This window comes from Muntiacus reevesi, chromosome 13, assembly GCF_963930625.1.
Source record: "Muntiacus reevesi chromosome 13, mMunRee1.1, whole genome shotgun sequence".
Classification (NCBI taxonomy): Eukaryota; Metazoa; Chordata; class Mammalia; order Artiodactyla; family Cervidae; genus Muntiacus; species Muntiacus reevesi.
Window position 1 is genome coordinate 11,095,856 of NC_089261.1, and position 21,757 is coordinate 11,117,612.

Genomic DNA, 21,757 nt, shown 5'->3' on the forward strand with positions numbered 1-21,757 from the left:
ACATCAAAGGCCCAGCTCAGAGCGTAAGCGTCACCCCTTCTCTCCCCTCCACGAGGACCTTCCAGCTAACAGCTGGCTTAACTGCTGACTTAGGTTACAGCCACCCCTAAATCCACTCTTCCCCATTAAGGTGGGTGTCCTTGAAGTTGAACAGCATCAAAGGAAACACCCTGAGGTCATACATCCAGGGCTGACAATCATTTGAGTGCCTGCTCTAGACACTTTAGAAGACAGAGAGGGGTGTGCGACCTGGAGTCTATCTTGCAGGCGGTCCACGAAGGCTGGACGGGGAAGATGAGAAGGGAGTGAGGATAACCATGACAAAGCAGAGCCGGGGACTCCCTGAGCAAGGGAGGCAGGAGAGTTTCGAGGAGGAAGTGAGACCTCATCAGGAACTTGAAGGATAAGGAGGGCTGTATGTGCAGGGGCGAGTCTTCCAGGGAGAGAGAAAGACTGGGAGCAAAGGGAACACAAGGGCAGCCCGTGCCACGTCCATCTGGAACCCACGTTCAATCCTGCTACAGCAGAGGCGGTGAGAGGGAAACAATAGGAGCGGAGGCTGGATGGTGGGACGCAGCCAGACCGTGGGGCCAGGAGGGTTTAAGAGTATTGCAAGGGGTCCCACCTTCAAGTTGTGCTTCACAAGATCACTCCAGACCACGTGAAGGGTGAGTGGCTGGGGAAGTGATGATTAAAGGCAAGGTGTGAAAGAATGAAGTTCTGAGGGGGACAATGGCTGGGAGAATGGAGGAGACAGAACATGCTGAGATTTCAGAGGAGGGGGCACTCAGATCTCATCAGTGAGAGCCTCAACTGCTCCCAGCTCACGTTCCCGTGAGTGTTCACGTCTCTGGAGTAACTGGCATGTGCTTCAGTCAAGCATAAAGGAGCCAAATGATGGAGTGGGACTGTTTCTCTTACTGTGCCTCCCAGGACCTGGTGTACTGGCCTGGGAGATACTTGTCACGTTGCCCAGCAGGTCCTCCTGCCTCCGGGCAGCAGCTCCAGAGCCCACGGCCAGCCCTCCCTGGGGAGCTGCAAGGATGGGGCACGGAGCTCTCCACAGCCAGCAGGAGGGCAGGGGCAAGTCTGCAGGCCTGTCTACGAGGCTGTGCTTCAAACAGGTGATGATCAATTAAACCTGGGCTCTCTTTTACTTTAGAATTTGGGTAGGCTTCTGAGGGGTGGGGAACTGTGGGCACTTCACTGTCGAGGTCCCACACACCTTTTACCTCTGGCCTCGTTTCCAGGACATCAGAGAATGCTCAGGCAGGAAAACGGCAGGAGTGGAGGTGGGACCATCTGTTGGTGAGGTCGGACCTGAATCCCACGTCACCTGAGTCAGGCTCCCCAAAGGGTACGAAGCTGGTCTGACTCCCCTAATCTTACATCCACCTGAGCCTCTCAGGGTCTCGGGACACAGGCACGTGCTGAGCTAACAGCAGGAGGCACCCCTGCCCACCCTGACAGCTGCCATTTCCACGGCCCTGGCAACTCCCCCTGCATTACCCACTGCCCTGAGAGTCGGCGTTTCTCCCAAGGGACGCTCCTGGATGATGCAACTTGGCTGAGAGGTCTGCGGCTCTGACTGAGCCTGTGGGGAGCGACTGAGCCTGGCAGATGCCCAACTCTGTATCTTATGTGGGACTGAACATAACCATCTCCTTGATGGGTTCTTTTGTGTTCTTTTGAAAGGGAATCCATAGGAATTGACCTAAATCAGTTATCAGTTGAATTTTTAAGAAAAATTCCCTGGTAGAGATGGCTTTCTAAATATAAATAGTTCCATAGCAGACTCTCAGCAACCTCTACCTATTTTTCTGGATTAAACAATGAATGCCCTCTTGGGCTTCTAGAAGCAACAAAGAGGCTTTTATTAATCCAAATAACTTTAAGGCCCACTTTCTTTTGCATTTTATTCTTCCCGTTTGGAAGGTATGATCCCTCCTGTCGCCAACCCCTCTGGGCAAACGACCACCAGAGGGTCTTAGGTTTTAGGCACAAAAGTGTCTCTGGCTGAAGAAGGCAATGGCACCCACTCCAGCACTCTTGCCTGGAAAATCCCACAGACAGAGAAGACTGGTAGGCTGCAGTCCATGGGGTCGTGAAGAGTCGGACACGAATGAGCGATTTCACTTTCATTTTTCACTTTCATGCATTGGAGAAGGAAATGGCAACCCACTCCAGTGTTCTTGCCTGGAGAATCCGAGGGGCGGGGGAGCCTGGTGGGCTGCCATCTATGGGGTCGCACGGAGTCGGAAACGACTGAAGCGACTTAGCAGCAGCAGCATCTCTGGTTGCCCAAACCTACTCCCCAGGGCTTGGTCAGGAACAATATACAGCTTTCAATAGCATCCTTTTGCCCTTCTTATCTGGTCACTCACAAAAAAAAAGAGCAGTAATGGCTTGTCTCCCAGTATCTTCCAAGAGAATAATACCAGGAAGTCTAATGGGTACAACCCCAAGAGACAGAAGTTTGTTTCTATAAGTTCCTTTACATTTAAGAAATACTGAATGAAGTGAAAGCCCAGCTTAAATTCCATCTTTCAGCAACCTCTTCCTGTAGCAGGAAGGGAGGACTAGCTTTGGACAAGGAGGGAAGGCGTTTAGAGGGGAACCTGTCTGGTGTCCCCCACTAATGGGAACAAACCTCCATACAGGACTCCAGGCAAAAGGAAGAGCTTGTATTTATCTCCTATGTAGATTTTAGAAGCTCCTTTTTGGGTGGGGCTGCTCCTAAGCCCTTTAAAACTTTTCAGATCAGAATACAGATGTCCTTCTCCACTGTTCTGGAGAGATGAGATCATGATCAAATAGGAAGGGAACAGCAAGAGCAGCAGTAAGTGCCTCGAAAGCTGAAAAACAGGCTGGCAGAGGTGACAGCACTCACAAAGAGAGCTCAGGCCCGCAAAGACCAACTGTCTCCTGGTTTGCAAACTTCCCTGCTCAGAAGCTGCTGGACAAACATCCAAATGTGTCTTGGGAGCTGTGGCACTCTAACTATCAGAATCCACCCAGTTATTCAGGCTCTGTAGAGGGCCGGGAGTCCTGGAGGAAATGGAGGGCCAGTTATTAGTTGTGGCAGGATCTTTTTAGTTGTGGCATAAGGAATCTAGTTCCCTGACCAGGGAGCAAACCCAGGTCCCCTGCATTGGAGCACAGAGTCTTAGCCACTGGACCATCAGGGAAGTCCCTCAGCTATTCTCAATCCTAACGATTTCACTGTGGCCTACACCTGAGGACTGACTTCTCTTGAAGATACTCAGCTCATTTCAGCTTCAGGTCACTACCCCTGAGGGTCCGACCATCAGAGAGCCCGTCTCAGAGAGACATGGAGAGGGGGAATCTCGGTCCCAGGGAGCAGGAGCCCCTGCACACCTTGCACTGGGCTGAGGACAGGGGAGCTCACCTGACTGTGGAGTCGCTGCAGCTCTTCCAGGCTTTGCCTCAGTTTACCCCTCTCGCCCTCCATGAGTTCCCTCAGGGCTCTCGAATCCTCACTGGTCTGCCTTATCTGTTCTTCTAAGGAGTCATCGTCAATTCTCCGGGAGCTCTGACAGCAGGAGAGTCAGCCCGCCAAGTAGAGAGACGGTGAGAGTGGAGGGGAGTGGGGAGATGGTTAGTGGGAGAGATGAAAAGGGGAGGGGAGCAGGGAGATGGTTCAGTTTGGGGAAGAGCAAGGTAGGGGATGGGAGGAAAAAAGAGAAGCAGAAGAAGGAAGAAACAGAAGGTTAGAAAAGAGAGGCTGTCTTGCTCAATTTCAATGTGCAGACAATAACTAAAAGTTTATTTTGTTTCAGGCTTTGGAGAAGGGAAACTGCATGGCGCCAAGAGCCCACCTCCCTCTGCCAGCTCGCTTTCCCACACTGACCCGGCCTCTGCACTACAGTGCATCCCACGAACCACCTCGGCAGGACAGCCACCCTTTCACCTAACTTCACCTAATACAGCGAGAGAGACGCAACCAGCAACCGTCCTGCAGGAGGAGGAACCTGAAGAGAAACAACAGCCTGCAAGCTGTGGGTGTAAATGGAGGGGGAGTCTGGCAGGAATCTGACACGAAGCTGGAAGAAAGGTCAGTCTACTCAGGGAAGCCCGTGGGAATGTTCCTCTCCTGCACCAGAGGAGCCACGTCTAGAATTCTAAAAGGCCCGGCTGTTGATCGCCTCAACTTTCCTCATGTCTAGCCTTTGAGCAGAAGCTTCAGATCTTTTAAGTTTGCCTGTTCACAGTTACCTCCACCACCAGGACCAGTGGGCAACAGAAAAACAACTTGAAGTTTTTACCAGGAGCCAAATTTCTACATTCACAGCCTCCCAGCAAAGTGCTCACACTCGAAGCCCTGAGGCCTCGTCTGCACCCTGAGCCTGCAGGGAGGGACTCTGGGGGCCCCCAGCCCCACATTGGACCCTGTGCCTGCTCCCCCATGGGGAGTGCGCTCTGACAAGGGCTCAGAAGGCATTCTTGCAGACTTTATTAGGTTCCGGATTCCAGGGCTAACCTCACCCTCTGGACTTGGTTTTAGCCTCCAAGCCCTGTGGAGCCCGGAGCTCTCATCGCGGCCTCTTACCGAGGGTTCCATGCCATCCACGATGCTCTGGATCAGTCTCTTGAGCTCGTTCAGGGCAGTGCGCAAGCTGCCGGCTGGCACATCCTTGGCCGACGACGTCTCTGAAGACTCGTCCATCGAGGAGTCCGTGGAGACGGCCGAGTCAGCGCTGTCGTTTCCCCGCAGGTGCGAGCACAGATAGCGGACCTGGCAATAGGCTTCCCAGAGCTGCAGTCTCAACTGCCCCACAAAGAGTTATTCCTGGTTAGGGACTCTAGAGAAGATGGCCAGCAGCCATCCTTTTCTAGTACACGAATCCAAGAATCTAGTTCTAGGAAGTTGTTGTTTTTTTAATTACTTGTCCCAGGAAACATATACTTATTCTGGGCCCCATACAACTGTGGGTGCTTAGTCGCTCAGGTGTGTCTGACTCTTTGTGACCCCATGGACTGTAGCCCGTCAGGCTCCTCTGTCCATGGGATGCCCCAGGCAAGAACACTGGAGTGGGTAGCCATTCCCTTCTCCCGCACAGCTGCAAAGACTCCCAGTTCTTATACCCCCTGCCCTCAGGTCCCTCCCAGCTGCACATAAAATACTTCTTGATATAGTCCGTTACTTTTGGAGGAAGTCCCCATATAATTAGGGGAATGAGTGGTTATGGGTAATATGAAAAGAAGCCAATTAGATGGATCACAAATGTTCCAAAACCCTGTCAATACCAGAGTTCTAAGACTGATTAGTCAACAAGCATTTCCTAAGCGGCCGCCTCAGGACATCTCCAGCCAGCAGGCTGAGGGGCTCACACATGTGCAGACCACGGCACCCTAGGTGTGGGGTGAGTGGGAGGGCCAGGGGGACGCCAGCACCTGCTCTCTCTCCTGCTCCAGCTCCTCGGCCTCCATGCTCTGCTCTATCTCGGACAGGAGGGACGCGCTGGTGGCGGCGGAGTTCTGCAGGCTCCTCTCCTCGGTCAGCTCCTCCACCTTCACCTGCAGCTGCCGGTAGGAGAGCCGCACCTCCTGCAGCTCCAGCTGACTCTGGTGCAGCTTTCGGGGAGACAGCAAAGGGAGGTGAGGGGGCTGAGCCCAACCACCAATTTACAGGAAAATACAGAGCGGGGGAGAAGCAAGCTAGAAGGTGTTCAGGGGATGCAGTCGGTAAAATACAGATTTGGGAAACTACAGGACAAACAGCCCAGCTTCTTCAACAGATAAATTTCAAAAAGAAAAAGATAAAAGGGGAATCTATAGATTAAAAGAGACTTAAGAAACATATCGCCTGTCTGCCACATGACTCAAAATAAAAATGTGAAGAACAATTATGATATTATTAAGACAAATGAAAACTTGAACACTGGCTAAATATCTGATACTAAGGAAATATGGCTAAGTTTTCTAGGTGTACTAGTCCTGTGTTTATGTTTGTTAAAGTTCTTATCTGTAAAGTATTCTTTACTTACAGATGAAATTACAAAAATTCTGGGATTTACTTCAAAATAATGAGAGGGGAGCAAGTGGATGTCATGAAGCTAGGGTGGGGCTGGCCAGGGATGGATGGCATGTAGATATGGACTGTAGGGTACATGGGGTGTCACTGCACTATTCTGAGTTTGTCTGAAATTCTCCAGAATAAAAAGTTGGACACACAAACCTACAGGCATACAAAATAAGGCACCGTTAGACTCTCATCAGAAGGACTAAGATAAGTAATAGCAACAGAATAATAATATCAGGTTTTGATGAGGAAGTAAAATAACTAGGATTCTCACTGCTGGTGGGAATGGAAGATGAACTGCCCCTCTGGAAAACTGTTCAGCAATTTCTAGTGAGTGAAATACACATGTATCCTTTGATGCAGGTGTTCCACTCCTAGGTGCAGACCCAGTAATAAATGACTGAAAATGTACATGAAAGACACACAGGGTGTTCACAGCAGCATTATTCATAAAAGTCACACACAGGAACAATCTGAACACCAATAAAAACAGAATGGATATGTTCACACCCTGCAATACTGTACAGCACGCCACAAAGAACACAGAAGAGCACGCTGCTTCTCTATGCCACAACGCGGATGAACTTTTTAGATACTGATGTTCAGCAAAAGCCAGACACAAAACAATTTATAAAGTACGATTCTCTTTATATAAGGTTCCAAAACTTGAGATAAGAGAGACAAAAGTTAGAAGAGAGGTTTGCTTTTGAGGAAGCGGCAGTGCGTTGACTGGGAGGGTGCAGGAGGAAGACGTGGGTGCTGATGATGGGTTGTCTTGACCTGGACGGCGGTTACAGAGGTACCGATAAAAGCTTCGATGGGCTATACACCTAAGGTCTGTATGCTTTACTACATGCACGTTGTACTTTACTGAAAACGTGAAGGGGAAAAGGGTTGTTTGGAAAGGAGCTAGAGGCAGGATCTGAAGCAACATCTGGGCAGTGATACCAAGAGTTCCCAACTCATGGGAGAAGCAGTCTCACCCTGCTGTGTGTCACACGTCATGGATTACAGTAAGGAAGGCCCTTGGCAGGGGGCAGATTTTAGGAGCACGTGTGTGACGGATGTCCACAGCATGTGTGCCTCAGAGGAGGAGAGCGATGCCAGTGTGGAGGGGACGGCAACGCAGGCATTGCGACTCACGGGCCAGGGCTCCATCCCCGTCTTTCACCGCCACTGCCTCACCCCCCTCTGCATTCCCTGTGGAGTCCGAACAGGGCATTTGCCACCTGATGAGGTTATTGCTGCTGAATGTAAGAGGAGCCTCCACCATGGCTGCTAAATGCCACTCTCTTACTGGTACACTCCATCATTGCACTTACTTTCACCACAACAGACCCCAACTGCAGAACCAATCTGTTTGCTGACTGCTACGCACATGTCCACATACTACATACAGGAGCAATGTTTCCTACTCCTGGACTTGAGGACTGCTCACCCTGCTGTCCCCCGACTGAAAATATATTTTGGGAGGTGGGGATGGGGAGAAGAACTTCCTAGGATTTAAATTCAGTTATTTTAATCTTTTAATAAAATAGCATCTTCGGTCACCCCTGTTTATTAAGAAGAGGGAACGCCGTAGTCTCTCTTCCAGACTGTCATCAAGGTAGGCCTGTGGCCCCTGCAGAGATGCAGAGTCCCAGGGGCAGCAGGCAGCAACTCAGAGCTCTGTGGGTTTCATGAATGGAGCAAGCTGCCTTGCAGAGCCTTCAGCTATCCCTTTGGATGCCCTGGGAGCCTCTCCTCTGCTGGTCAGTATCAGAACATTTGGCTAATGGCACCAGTGGTCTGGGTGTGCCTTAACTAGGAAGGGTTTGGAGCCTGGCTGCTCACAGGATGACAAAGGACTTGGCAAGCCTGCCCTGCATGGTTCCAGTGGGTCAGCAATACCTGCTGGTCCAGTGGGAACTCCTCCAGCTCTGGTTTTGAGGAAACTCAGAAAGAAGAAATTAGATTGATTCTTTTTTTTTTAAAGATAAGCCTAGGAAGCCTTTGGCACAATTATAAATGGCATATTAAATTGATAAAATGCTTTGCAATTATTTTCTAGACAACTTCCACATACATCTCAGCAGGGGAAGCTCAGCACCCACAAGTACAAGTTGTTAGGCGTTGGACAACATTAGTTCAATTACTCACACACACTCACAGGTGCTTAATTAATTGTAACAGCAAGAGAACAAACACCAGGACAGGTCTGCCCCCTCTAGTCAATAACTGATCCATAAATAAATTCAGAAAAACCAAACCAAGGAAGAGTCTATTAAATACAATAACCATTTAACGTTAAGAAATATCACCCTTTATAGAACAAAGATGAAACTAAATGTAATTTATATGTGTGACCGAGGAAGACACCAAATGTCTTGTGTTTGAAGAGTATGCGAAGTTCAAGCTTAGGACACTCATGCCCTTAAAGGGGGCAGAGGTGGGGGCACTCTCCCCGTCTTACGCTGAGGGAACTGAGATGGCTGACATTAAGTGATGTGCCTAACGGCACACACCCAGAGTCGGCGAGGTCTAGACTCCAGGTCATTTGCTTCCTGGGTACCCACAGGGAGCAGGGCTTGCGTTCTCTGCTGATGAAAGCCACCCACTCCTTGGGACGAGGCCCCTGCACACATCTGTGTGCAGACATTCACTGGGTATGAAACAGAGCAGTGAAGTGGCCCTCTTGAGGGACAAATCCTTTACTGGGTATTAAGAGTTTAGCAAAATGCCTGCTTTTTAAATTTCCTGGGCCCTCAATAGTCATTTTTATCCCTCTCAGACTGGGGAAAAAAAAATCAGAGCTGGATTTGATCAGTGTTTTAAAAATCTGTTTTTGACAGTAGAACCCCAGTTACAGAGTGAGCCAGATCAAAGGGGGCTACTCTGCTTGTGGCAGCCTATTGCCCTGCCTGCTCAGCCCTTCTCTCATCCCGTGTCTGAGGAAAAGGAATAAAACCAGGGGATTAGAAACATTCCAAGGCCACTAGCTCTACAGTCTACAAGTCTGATTTAGGACCATTCACTTACTCCCTGAGTGAGCTGAAACTTCTATTTCTGTATCAGTACAGGCCATTTCAGAAACAGAACTAGTTAGCAACACCTTAAAGAGAGTTATATATGACTAGTGGAGAAAAAAAGAATTACAAATAGTTGGGAAAGAAGAGATTTCAGTCCATAAATGCAGCTTTCCCCAATGCAGAGGTCCCAAGGTGGGACCTCCCTGACCTGATGCAGGCATTGCACTCCCATTCTTGAAGAAGCCCAATCGGGAGGCAGCAAGTGTGCAAGGGGTGAGGATGTGAAGGAGGTGTGACTGGGGACTCTGGCTGCTGGAGAACAAACAGCCCACGTGCCAGCCAAGTACTGCACGGTCCACACTGGTCCTGGCTCTTCCTCACCCCCAGGTCTCCCATCCTTGATCTGAAATAACGACTTTTTACTTGTGAATTCATGTTGAACCAGCTTTGTTTTTTTTTTTTAGGCAGGGCCATTTCCCCATTTTTCTGTACTTTTTCCTCCTCCTCTCCATACTCTACCTCAGCAACCCTCAGGAGAGCACCTGATGGGGTAATAAACGCTGGTGAGACACGGACTTTGAAAGGCAAGTGATACACAGGAAGTCATCACTGAGAACCAAGCAAAGCAGGTAGGAGGGTCCCCTTCTGGATTCTACCCAAGACTTACTACACTAGTTAGGACAGAGAGGTCACCTTTCTCAGCCTCAGTGTTAGAACATCTGCAAAAACACTGTTCTGTGCAAAGCAGCTGACAAATGTCCATGGCTGTTATCACTGTAAACTTTAAGAGCAAACTCCTTTCCATTTTGAAAACTGATGTGAGGCTTTAGCCAGCATCATTTTCTGTTCAACACTTACTGAGGCCCCACTTTACAGAAAGTTCCGAGCTGAAGGTATAAAACACAGAAAAAATGTTACTTTTCCCTTAAAGAGGCTAATCACTCAGAGGGCTGTTTAACTGATGGTATCACATGACCTTAGCCTAAGACATCTCCTCATCCCGCAACCCAGGGCTTTCCTCAACAGCTGACTGCTGAGCCTGGGGGCCTTCTGCAGCCTGGTCTTTGGGCAGGGACCCACCTGGCCCAGGAATATCCCTGGCTGACCACCTGCACAGAAACAGCACTGCTGCAATCGGCTCTGCTCCCTGGCACGCTCGGAGGACACCTCAGGGAAGCAGGGCCCAGAGCCCCAGGCCCAGGGCTCCCAGGTCAGCACAGCAAAGCTTTCTCGGTAGCAGGAGCTGCACTGTCTCTGGGGAGGCAGAGTGTTTAAGGGGTTATTTCCTGTCAGGTGTGAGCTCTGGGATTCAGCTGAGGCCTAGTGGCAGTTCCCAAATAAGGACAAATACAGCCATGAAACGATTTCTTTTAGCAAGGAAAAAAAGAGGCTAATTAGACTCATAGAGGGGTCGGCCTGTGTCTTCGCTAGCAACTGGCAGAATCAGGATCTATCCTGCTGCATTCAGTGGGCAGCTTCTGGGCTTCTGCTTGGGGCCAGTCCACGAAAGGCAGGGGCCAGCCCACGAAAGGCAGGGGCCTGCGGAAGCAGCAGCAGAGAGCACGGGGGCCCAGCACAGTCACGGGCTCCCTCTGAAGTCTCCCACAGATTCCCACAAACCCCAGGAGGCAGAACAGCACTGCGGGTGCTCCCATTATGTTAACAGCCCAGAAAGAACCCCGTGAAACTGCTCCTGGGGCCAGTGGCTCAGAACAAATTGGAAGGATGACCTGCTGGAGCAGTGTACTTGTTCTTGGCAGAGAATGACCAGGCAGTTAGCCACGCCTGAAGAGACCCATATCCGGCCCAAGGAGAGACCTCAGCGTCACCCACTGCCCGTGCGCTAGCCTCTCCTCGGGGCGGGGCAGCCGAGCGTGCCTGGCCCTGAGCCCATCCTCTGCCCCCGCACCTGGAGGTCCTTGTCGTGGCCCTGCCTCTCCAGGATCAACACCCGGTCCTGCAGCTCCTCCACTGTCCCTTGGAGCAGGTCGTTCTCCTCCAAGGTGGCGCTGAGACGGTGCTCCAGCTCCCGCTTCCGATCCGAGAGCATCTTGATCTGAAAGCAGGGAGAGAGCCACAGGGTGGTGTGGGGTTACACCCGGGCTGACGAGTAGGGCAGGAGGGACCAGCCCCGGAACACGAAGGCAGGCGTCACTCCAGCGCTCTGCCCCGGCACCCCCTCGCCAGACAGAACAGCTGTGAACTCTCCAGCTGAGGAGGAAACCCCTCCCCTTCGTACACCAGTCTGGGAAGGGGTGGGAGTTAAGCTGGAATGTGGGGTGTCAGGCAGAGGCAAGGAAGGTCAGTGCTCTGGAAATTCCAGAGATAACACAGACAAGGGCTCCACCTTGCTGCCCACAACATTTTTTTTTTTGGCTGTGTCATGCAGCATGCGGGATCTTAGTTCCCCAACCAGGAATCAAACCTGTGCCCCTCTGCAGTGGAAGCGTGCAGTCCTAACCACCAGACTGCCAGGGAAGTCCCCTGTCTACGACTGTACTCCAACCCAACAGCTGGTGGGGTAGTGGAACCTAACCTGTGGGACCCTTCTCTCTCAAGTCCTGAGCACAAGACAAGGCCCAGGACAGCCCCTGGGGCCACTGCACCCTTATATGCTTCTCTCTCTCTGTCCTTTCCCCACTGCTGGCAGGACTGGCACTAGAGGTCACGGCTCAGACCCAGAGCCCCAGGTGAATGGAGGAGCCCCAGGATACAGAAAACCCAGCAGTGCCTGCATTAGCCCCTGCCCTGGGAGAGAACAGGACACTGACAAGTAAATAATGGATTTTACTCAAGGTATCTTCTGCTTCAGCGAGAAACTTATGACTAGAAGCCATCTTTCTCCTTTTATTAAACAGGCTGATATGTTTGTGGCAGAAAGTGAAGAAGAACTAAACAGCCTCTTGATGAAAGTGAAAGAGGAGAGTGAAAAAGCTGGCTTAAAGCTCAACATTCAGAAAACTAAGATCATGGCATTCGGTCCCATCACTTCATGGCAAATAGATGGGGGAACAGTGGAAACAGTGGTTGACTTTATTTTTCTGGGCTCCAAAATCACTGAGGATGGTGATTGCAGCCATGAAATTAAAAGACCTTGTTCCTTGGGAGGAAAGTTATGACCAACCTAGACAGCATATTTAAAAAGCAGATACATTACTTTGCCAACAAAGGTCCGTCTAGTCAAGGCTATGGTTTTTCCAGTAGTTATGTAGGGATGTGAGACTTGGACTATAAAAAAAGCTGAGGGCCGAAGAATTGGTGCTTTTGAACTGTGGTGCTAGGGAAGACTCTTGAGAGTCCCTTGGACTGCAAGGAGATCCAACCAGTCCATCCTAAAGGAAATCAGTCCTGGGTGTTCATTGGAGGGACTGATGTTGAAGCTGAAACTCCAATACTTTGAACACCTGATGCGGAGAGCTGACTCATTTGAAAAGACCCCAATGCTGGGAAGGATTGGGGGCATGAGAAGGGGACGACAGAGGATGAGATGGTTGGATGGCATCACTGACACAATGGACATGGGTTTGGGTGGACTCTGGAAGATGGAGATGGACAGGGAGGCCTGGCGTGCTGTGGTTCATAGGGTCGCAAAGAGTCGGACACGACTGAGCAACTGAACTGAACTGATATGTTTGTACACCGAGTATCCAGCCAGCCTCAAGAGAGCTACAGACTTTCTTTTAGGAAGGTCTGTTCTGTTGCTTCCATTTCAGTGAGAAAACAGAGGAAAAGAGGAAAAAGATGCCAAGTTTTCTGTGGCCTCAAGGTTTGCAGGGTGAGAGTCACCCAGCATGCCCCCAGGCCAGCGATGCTTCAGCCCAGGAGCCCTGCCCTGCTCAGGGGGCTACAGGAACGTTCCTGAGTCCCCTCAACTGCAGGGGCCTTGGGGGACTCCTGGAGTCCTGCAGGTCCTCCGGCTCCTCCCGTTATCAGTTCCCTGCTAGACTGAGTTCTCACCCCATTTCTTGTGAGTATTCTCCTGGTGTGGTTAAGATGTGCTCCACGCTCTCTAGTCTAGCATGATGACAGTTCACCAAGGGGACCAACCACAGATCGTTTTAGGAGAAATCTGGAAATGAGTGTCCCAAGTCCTCTGAAACCTGCCTCCCCTCTGCTCTTTGGCTGTTCTCACTCTCTGCACTAGAATTCTTGCTCAGAGGGCACGACTCTTCCCTGGCCACCTCCCCCCAATTGGATGGGATGCCGTCCTGGGGAAATGAAGTATGAGGCCTTTGTCCAGAGGGATCAGGTATCCGGCCAAACAAAGGAACACTGTCTCTCAGGTGTGCACCCAGGGAAGGACCGACAGGAGCAGCCCTATGAATGGCCCACTCTTCTCCACACTGATGCGACGCTGCTCACGCGAAGGGAGCTCTTACTCTAGCTGCATTTCATTTAAATACTCTCTGACCTTCACATTTTCCCTCCCGTGGATCACCTTTGGTTCCCAAGTTCCACTCAGGGAAGTCACGAGGTAATCTGGTTCTGATACACAACCCCGCCCCTTAACAGAAAAAAAACAAACTCAGAAGTTCAGAGCTACATGAAGTGACTTATTTGAAATAAACAATTTCATAGCTTGGCTTCTAAACGTAAAAGTGTTACTAGATGAAGCAGGGAATTGGCATTAGGTAGCTAACTCCCTCAGCCGATCCTACACACCCTGAAACTTGGGACCCAATCTGGCCACAAACATTCCCGGGCATGACCCTGTGTCACAAGGGTCTAGGCAGACAGGCAACGGGAGGGAGCTGGACCTCGGCAGAGGTGGCTGAGCAGCACGTCATCCACACAGACCGTCACAGACAGGCATGCCAAACCCACCAGCACCAACTACTTACTTCAAGGACCTGCTGCTCAATACCCGTAGGAATTCCAAGGGAAGGGAGGGAGGAAGGGAGTGAGAGCCAGGAGAAAAGAGAAGATATTGACAGACTTTAGGAAAAACATCTTTTCATCATGTATGAAGCAGGGGAGCAGCCATCTTGGCCTCTTGGGTCTGACCTCGCAGGCTGGTTCCTTCCATGGTGGTAGCGCTGGACTGTCACTCAAAATGTAACTCAGTCAAAGGGCTGTTGTTCAGACACTTGGCTGAGGGGTTTTGGGAGCAGAGGAGGTGGAAGCCTCCCCGGCACAGAGGCCCATTCGGGCTGGTGATGTGACCCTTCCCCGCTCCTCACCTCCCCACAACCTGGTCCTCACAGATTCATCCCCTCAGCGCTACTTTCCCCCTCTGGCTTGCTCAGGGCCACAGATTCTGTCTGGCCTCTCGTATGCTTTCAATAACACTACTTTCTTCTAAACACCACACACAGTGCTTTCCATGTGTTAACTCATCAAATCCTCTCATCAACACTATGAAGTAGATTACTTCAACCCGATGAAGTAGATATTACTTTCGGTTTATAGGTAAGAATAATAGGTCCTATTTAGAGGGATTGAACCAGACCCAAATGGAACAGAGAAAGGGAAGATTCTCTTTCCAATCTTCCATTTAGGATGTTTTTGGAGGGATCAACATATTCAATAAAAAGTAGGTCATTACTAATTTCAGCACACTCAGCAGTAACTCTGAGCAACCTAACTTTTCTAGACAACAGGCTACCCAGAGAAACATGGTCAAGTGATCCCCATTCAGTATCTCACAGACATCTCTCTCCAGAGATGTTAAGACAGGGCAGGTTTTTGTTCAGAGGACTCTGTGTCTAAAAGGCCAGGTGCAGCTCCCAAAGTGAGAAAAGTCCTTCCGCCCAACATGGCTGCTCGGGGAGGCTGACCTCGGCCTGAAGGCTTTCCAGCCGGATGATGTGCTGGTTGGTTGACGAGTTTTTCTCCCGAAAGTCTTCTCTGAGGGCGTGTACTTGCATGGAGAGTTGTCTCTCAACTTCTGATGCCTGTAAGCAAAAGAGACCATGGGGCTGATTCAGAGGTTGTACAAAGGAAGGCGGCTCAGAATTTTGCCTTTCATTTCTCAAACATCTCTTTGCAACTCTACTCTACAGGAAGTACAGGATGAGAAACAACCGGTTTCCTACCCCGTTCGCTTTGTTCTCTCATGCCCAAACAAGACTAACCCCTATTCCTACCTAAAGCATGAACGACTCTGTCTAGGTCTAGGACCACTTTGCTGATCAGAGGAAACAGGCCTAGAAAATAGTAAGTTCTCAAATGTTAGTTATTATCATTATGACTCTGCACAACACACGGCAGAAGCTCCACAAACATCTACTAAATTGAGAGATGGTCTCACTATTTTACATGAAAGAATAAGAGCAATATACCTAAACCTTAGAAATCCCTTTATCTCCCCCATCCATTTCCTTATTGGGGGCCAGGCAAATAATCTGTCTTTACCTCTTACTCCCAGTCAATGTGGGCACTATTTAAAATACCCTGTCATGTCTGTTAAGACTTTTGCTGTTCATTTCTCAAGGACGTTTTCTGCACCTCTTGATTCTCCGGGGAGTGCTGGCCGAGGGGCTCCTTTCCCACCCTAATCTGTTTATTCTCTAACACGGAAACCCAGCAAACGTCAAGGACCACTCAGTGTGCCAGCACCTTCTCTCGCATATGCAGGAGAATGTTTTGAAAGAATGTGCCCTTGCAAAGATCCAAGTCCTGTCATTCTCCTGAGGGTCTGGCCAGCTCAGCCCACAGAAGAGCCCTGAGCACTGCCCTGGGGAGGACAGCCACAGGACAGGGTAACTCACTGCCTCAGTGCTTCTGGGAGGCCAAATGGGGTCAGTAAGCTTTATGGGTTCTCAGGGGAGATTGCAGCGTGCAGAAATGGCGAGGGAAGGCTTTCAGAGGAGGTGGGTGGTAATAATCTTGAAATGGTAGGAGAGCTGTTCAATGAGGCTCTCACAAAAATGGTCACACGTTCAATAGTTCCTTTTATCTTCAAGTGCTATGTAATCCATTGTCCATCTTTTTTTGGTCCCATAGATTCAACAAACATCCCCCCCTCCCTGCCCCCACATTATAGAGCCACAAGAATCAACCCACAGTGCTAATTTTTAAACAATTACGAGACACACAGCAAAAGAAAAATCAAACCATCTCTTTTTTCTTCTTATTCTAAATTTAGTTTTAGACACTACCAGCTTATTTCCAAATCACTTAGAAACACAGTATTAGTCACTCCTACCTAAAAATAACATGAGCATTATTTACCCAGTGCTTACTATGTGCCAAGAACTGTGCTAAATGCTTTATCTCAATTGCCACAACCAAAGTGGGGCCTATCACCCTCACCCAAGGCAACAAACTCAGGAAGGTGAGGGAACTTGTCCCACATCTCAGTGAATGACAGTATTAGAATGGTCAATTTGGGGCTATCTTACTCTGAAATTAGGACTTCAATACTACCTTCTTATACAGTACCTTGAAGTAGTTTTTCCTATTTCTATCACTCACTACTGAAACTGACTTTATGAGTCCAATTTAGACTTTTTTCTTTCTTCTTTTTTTTAATACTAAGCAATTTTATTTATGATTCTTGAAATTTCTTTGAATAGAATTTAGGGCCCATAAAGAAAATTTCCTCTTATAAATGCTGCAGTTTGGTCACCTACATGAAATTCAGTTGACTATCAGAGTTTCAAATATGCTGGAGATTACAAAGCACTGGGTAATTCAGGCAGCTGCGACCTTATTCTGAGCATCACCACCTTGACATGAGTCATGAGACAACCAAGCCTAAGAGATGCACTGGGGACTACAAATACAGCCCAACTGTTATCAGAAAGGCTCCTGTAGACGGTCTCCTCTCAAAGCAACCTTCCTAGAAATAAAATTTGTCTCTTCCCTCCAGGAATCATGACACCAGAGTCTCAGCTCTTAACCACTATGTTATAATGACTCTTTAAAATGTCTGACTCCTCAGATGTGCCCAAGGGTATACCGTTGACATAGGCTTTTGACCTACAGCTCTCATTTGAATTTCCAACCGCCCGCCCAGAGAAGCAGGAATTGCTGGCCTCACTGTGCAGACAAGGAAGGAGGTGGAGGCTGAGAGGGAGTGGCACTGCCCGCGCCCTCCTGGTTCTGGGCTCGCCCACAACACCCTGGCCACCTCCAACCAGGCGGCCAGTCACCTGTCTGTGATGGTGATGGAGAGGAACACATCGATCAGACATAAGCACCATCTTCAAGGAGCTAATGCACCTTCCAAAATATATTATTTCCTTCTTTTTCAGAGATGGAAACTGGCACAGATATTTTAGATCTAACAGAATGAGTATTAGCTGTTTCGTCACATAAATGAAATAATGATGGCTAAAGTTTGTCCATAACTCTTATGTTCTAAATGCTTTCTAAATAAAGTATCAGAAAGATTATAAAGTCAATTTTACTTCTATAATGAACACAGCACACTGGTGCTTGTCAGTGCTGGGGCTGGGATTTGTACCCAGATCTGCAGCTTCTACCCTCACACTCTCAGCCCCAACACACAGCACTCCCTTTCTACTCTCCTTTGCTCCCTGTCAAAAAAGCTTACAAAATGAAAGTGACATCAGAGCAACAACCTTGAATTTATTCTAATTTAAGACAAAGGGTGAATTATTAAAAACCATTTGTAATTTACTACAGTTGAAAACTGCTGCATTAGGACATGAATTTAAAAATAATTAAATTTATTTTTCAATTTCTTATTTTTATTTATTTATATTTTTTGGCCACACCATGTGAGATCTTAGTTCCATGACCAGGGATCAAACCTGTGTTCCCTATAGTGGAAGCGCATAGTCTTAACCACTGAACTGCCAGGGAAGTCCCTATTTTTCAATTTTCAATTTCTGTAACAGAACCCCATTGCAGAATATGGGTTTGTTTTCAAAGTACATTTTGTTGATTTTTCCCCAATCTTTCTGTGTGTATGTACATGTGTGTGTACAATTAAATTACTCATGATCATATTGCTTATATAGATTTTTCTTTTTTCACTTAGCATCAAAATATTTGATATCAAAAACAAACATCAGGTGTCAAAAACATTTCCACATTATTTATTACTGTGTGTGCATGCGCTATAAGCTGCTTCAGTAGCGTCCAATTCTTTGCAACCCTATGGACTGTAGCCTCCCAGGCTCCTCATGTCCATGGGTTGCCATGCTCTTCTCCAGGGGATCTTCCTGACCCAGGAAAACAACCTGTGTCTATTGCATCTACTGCATTGGCAGGCGGATTCTTTACCACTAGCGCCACCTGGGAAGCCCAATTATTTATTATTATGCTTCTTAATCATCACTTTAAATGGCTGCATAATATTCCATCAAGAAGATAAGTTATGCTTTCCTTTAGCACTCCCTTATTGTTAGGCATCTGGGATTTTCCAAGGTTTTGCAATTATAATGAATACATGTCACTGTGATGGTGGTAGCAGAGCTTTCCTACTAATAGAAGTAGAATGGAAAGCCTGAGTTTTCCAGTGGAATGCAAAAACTGAAAAAAGTAGATGATTATAGTTTAGAAGAGGAAATCTACACCAATTTGAAGCAAAAATGGGTTTATGATTAGCCTATGAGTAACTGGAAAATTCAATTAACCAAAAGTCTCTTATTTTCAAGGTCTTATTGTTCTTGATAAAACTTTCAAATTTGGTAATGGGTGCCATCAGTCTAATGAGAGCATATTATATGATAACCCTCCTTTTTACTGTGTTAGGTATTTATAGTACTAAAAGCAATAGCCATTTAATAGACAGTAAGTAAATGCAAAAATGTATGATGGTCTTTTGTTCTCACTAGGCTCCAGTGTGCCAATTCCTCCCAAAACCTTCCAAAAATAAAACTCAGAAGTTAAGTTTGTTATGTATTTATATTTTACTTAATGTAAAAGATAGTTAAAATTTTTACCAATACCTTTCCAAAGGGAAGGTTTCATTTCTGGTAATATGTTGGGTTAGGTTACTTGGATTGACCTTCTTACTGAAAACAACTAACAATACTGGATAAAATGGAAAAGACTTCTTAAAAGCATCAAAGAGCTGACAAGATAGTGATGGAGTCATAAGAATGCTTCACAGAGGCACATTATTACAACCAACCAATGGAACACAAACAGTAAAAAATAAACCTAACTACACACTAATGAACAGCAAAACCACAGGTAAACTGGGTGGAGAAGAAAATAACTTAGCTAAATGGGTTTGGAAAACAATCCTCTGACTGTACTATAAAGTTCAGGAAGAGAGAGCTACAGAACTGTAGGTCATAACTTGCTCCTCACAGATGCATGGGTTAGCAATTCTAACATTAATGTGTTTAATAGAATTGAGCAAATAAGTAAATGTATCATGGATAAGGAGAACCAGGTTCTCCTATGGAAAAAGAAGTTACAAATAAGGAAAGAGGGAAGGCTAACATGAACCTTGTGGTACTGGATTAGAATTGAAGACATTAGAATGAATTTATGGTGTTTAACACACACATATACACACACACACACATTATATATATGTAAGTGGAGAGATTGAGAAAATGATTATATGCATCTGTTTATGAATGAGGTAAATTTTTACACACTCATTCCCTAATTCTGTCTTCCACAAGGGCCTAAAAGTAATGACATCTTAGTGCACACATTGGTTTTTATACACTAATCTCTAAGAAATGAACCAAACAAAACTCCTTGGAGAAATGGCTTGTTTCAGGGTCGGGGGAGGAAAAATACAAGATGAGCTTAGACCATCTTAGGATGCCAGAAAGAAAGGAAGTGCTCAAAAAATGAGAGAGGTGCACTGAATGGACATAGACCTCAACTTGAAGGAGCTCCCAATGGCTAAGGCTGGGACCATTTGATATAAAACAAATAATGACAGTGATGAATTAAAATGCATAGAATAAATATTCATGAGTCCACAATGATAAGTAAATAATTGGATAAATTAGTTAATGAGGGAAAAGAGGCAGCTCCTCCTTACGGAGAATTCCAACTAATAAATGTAGAAGGAAGGCTGAAAACAGAAAATCACCAGCAGGCAAGCAGCAGTAACCACTGCAGGCAAGAGCTAGAGGATGGACGCTAATAACCGGTGGCAAAAATTCGACAAGAAACAGGGTACTTATACAGTCTCAAAGTATCTCCCAGTAAGGCTTACTAATCACAAAGAAGAAATGAGTAACTTCACAGTGGAGAAGCCTGGCAGATACTACCTTAGAAGTTAATGTCATCAGTTAAAAAAAAAAATGTCAACACGACGTGTCCTCAATATGAACACTGAGAACACAGCTGCACTTCTGTGCTACCTTGCAAAATGGCATAACCTAATCATGACAAGACATTAGACAAACCCAAAATTGAGGGACTTTCTACGAAATAATCCATCATTACTCTTCAAAATACCAACTCCAGGAAAAACAAACCAAGACTGAAGAACTGTCAGAGATTGAAGGAGACAAAATAAACATGACAATTAAATACAACATGGGAGGTTGAACTGGATCCTGGGCCAAACAAGGACAAAGGTGGGAAAGCTGGCAAAATCCCAGCAGGGATGTGGATTACCTAATACTGCCTCAATGTTGGTTTCGATAACTACTATGGTTACATAAGATGTTAGCATTAGGAGAAACTAGAAGGGTATATGAGAATCTATTTTTTTTCCTAACTTCCCTGTAAGGCTAACATTGTTCAACAACAACAACAAAAAATACCTGATTGGTAGTGCCCCTAGACACTTGGCAGGAGAAAACGAGTTACCTTTGAAGGATGGTAACATCATCCAAGATCAAATAATCTCCATAAATAATGTTCTAATAAAAATAAGCAGATTATAGTAAAACAAAACAAAAATACACATGGAAACAAAGATTCATGAGCAAGAACTGGCATAAGCAACAACAGAAACAGATTCACAATGACTTCAGATCCTAGAATTATCAATTACAGATTATAAGATAACTGTGATTGTGTTTAGATAAATAAAAGGCATGATTAAAAATCTCTATGGAACCGAAGAATATAAAATACAACCAACCGACCAGTCTGAAAATGGCACAAGATGTCTAGCAATAAAAAACAATCCTTTTAGTTCACATAGCGCCATGGACACATATCTCTAGCAGAACACATACTACATTTATTACAGTTATCCATTTACATCTTTCTCCCTCACCACATTTTAAGCTTTTTAAGACTGGGGGTGATGGTGTCTAATTTATTTTTGTATTTAGTGGATAATGCAATGCCTGGCATATGGTAAGTATTCAAAAAATGTCTGAAAGTATCTCTTTCATGGCTGTTAGAAATTGCCCTTGAGCAATTAAAAAAGAATCAAGTCTAAATGTATAGTAATATAGGTACCATGGGATTGAAAAAAAAAAAAGTAAAATCTCCAAAGAACCAGAGTAGATACACACACCCCCAAATTAAAGTAAAAATGTTAATAAAGTTTATTCAGTGGTTGGATTTATGCTACAAACTAGGGATACAAGAGTGAGGAAGACAGAAAGTGTTAGTCCCTCAGTCTCTGTTATGTCTGACTCTTTGCAACCCATGGACTGTAGCCCACCAGGCTCCTCTGTCCATGGAATTCTCCAGGCAAGAACACTGGAGTGGGTAACCATTCTCTTCCTCCAGGGGAATCTTCCAGACTGAGGGATCAAACCTGGGTCTCCTGCATTGCAGGCAGATTCTTTACTGTCTAAGCCAGATCTGGTCTCTCAAAATCTCAGAGCAGGAACCCTACTAGAAAAAAGAAACC

The 21,757-nt window shown here is 46.9% G+C and overlaps 1 protein-coding gene across 2 annotated transcripts in view; it reads right to left on the reverse strand.

Annotated features, from left to right (window-relative positions):
• The window catches only part of BICDL1 (BICD family like cargo adaptor 1), a 79,484-nt gene that overhangs the window by 13,522 nt on the left and 44,205 nt on the right, over positions 1-21,757 (reverse strand). The window contains exons 3-7 of one of the 2 annotated variants that reach the window (XM_065903719.1): positions 14,829-14,945; positions 10,961-11,107; positions 5,416-5,595; positions 4,571-4,789; positions 3,410-3,553 (exon numbers count right to left, since the gene is read on the reverse strand). In XM_065903719.1, coding sequence (XP_065759791.1) covers positions 3,410-3,553; positions 4,571-4,789; positions 5,416-5,595; positions 10,961-11,107; positions 14,829-14,945 — 807 coding nt within the window. The remainder of the gene's footprint in view (positions 1-3,409; positions 3,554-4,570; positions 4,790-5,415; positions 5,596-10,960; positions 11,108-14,828; positions 14,946-21,757) is intronic. The other variant, XM_065903721.1, reaches the window with a different exon arrangement.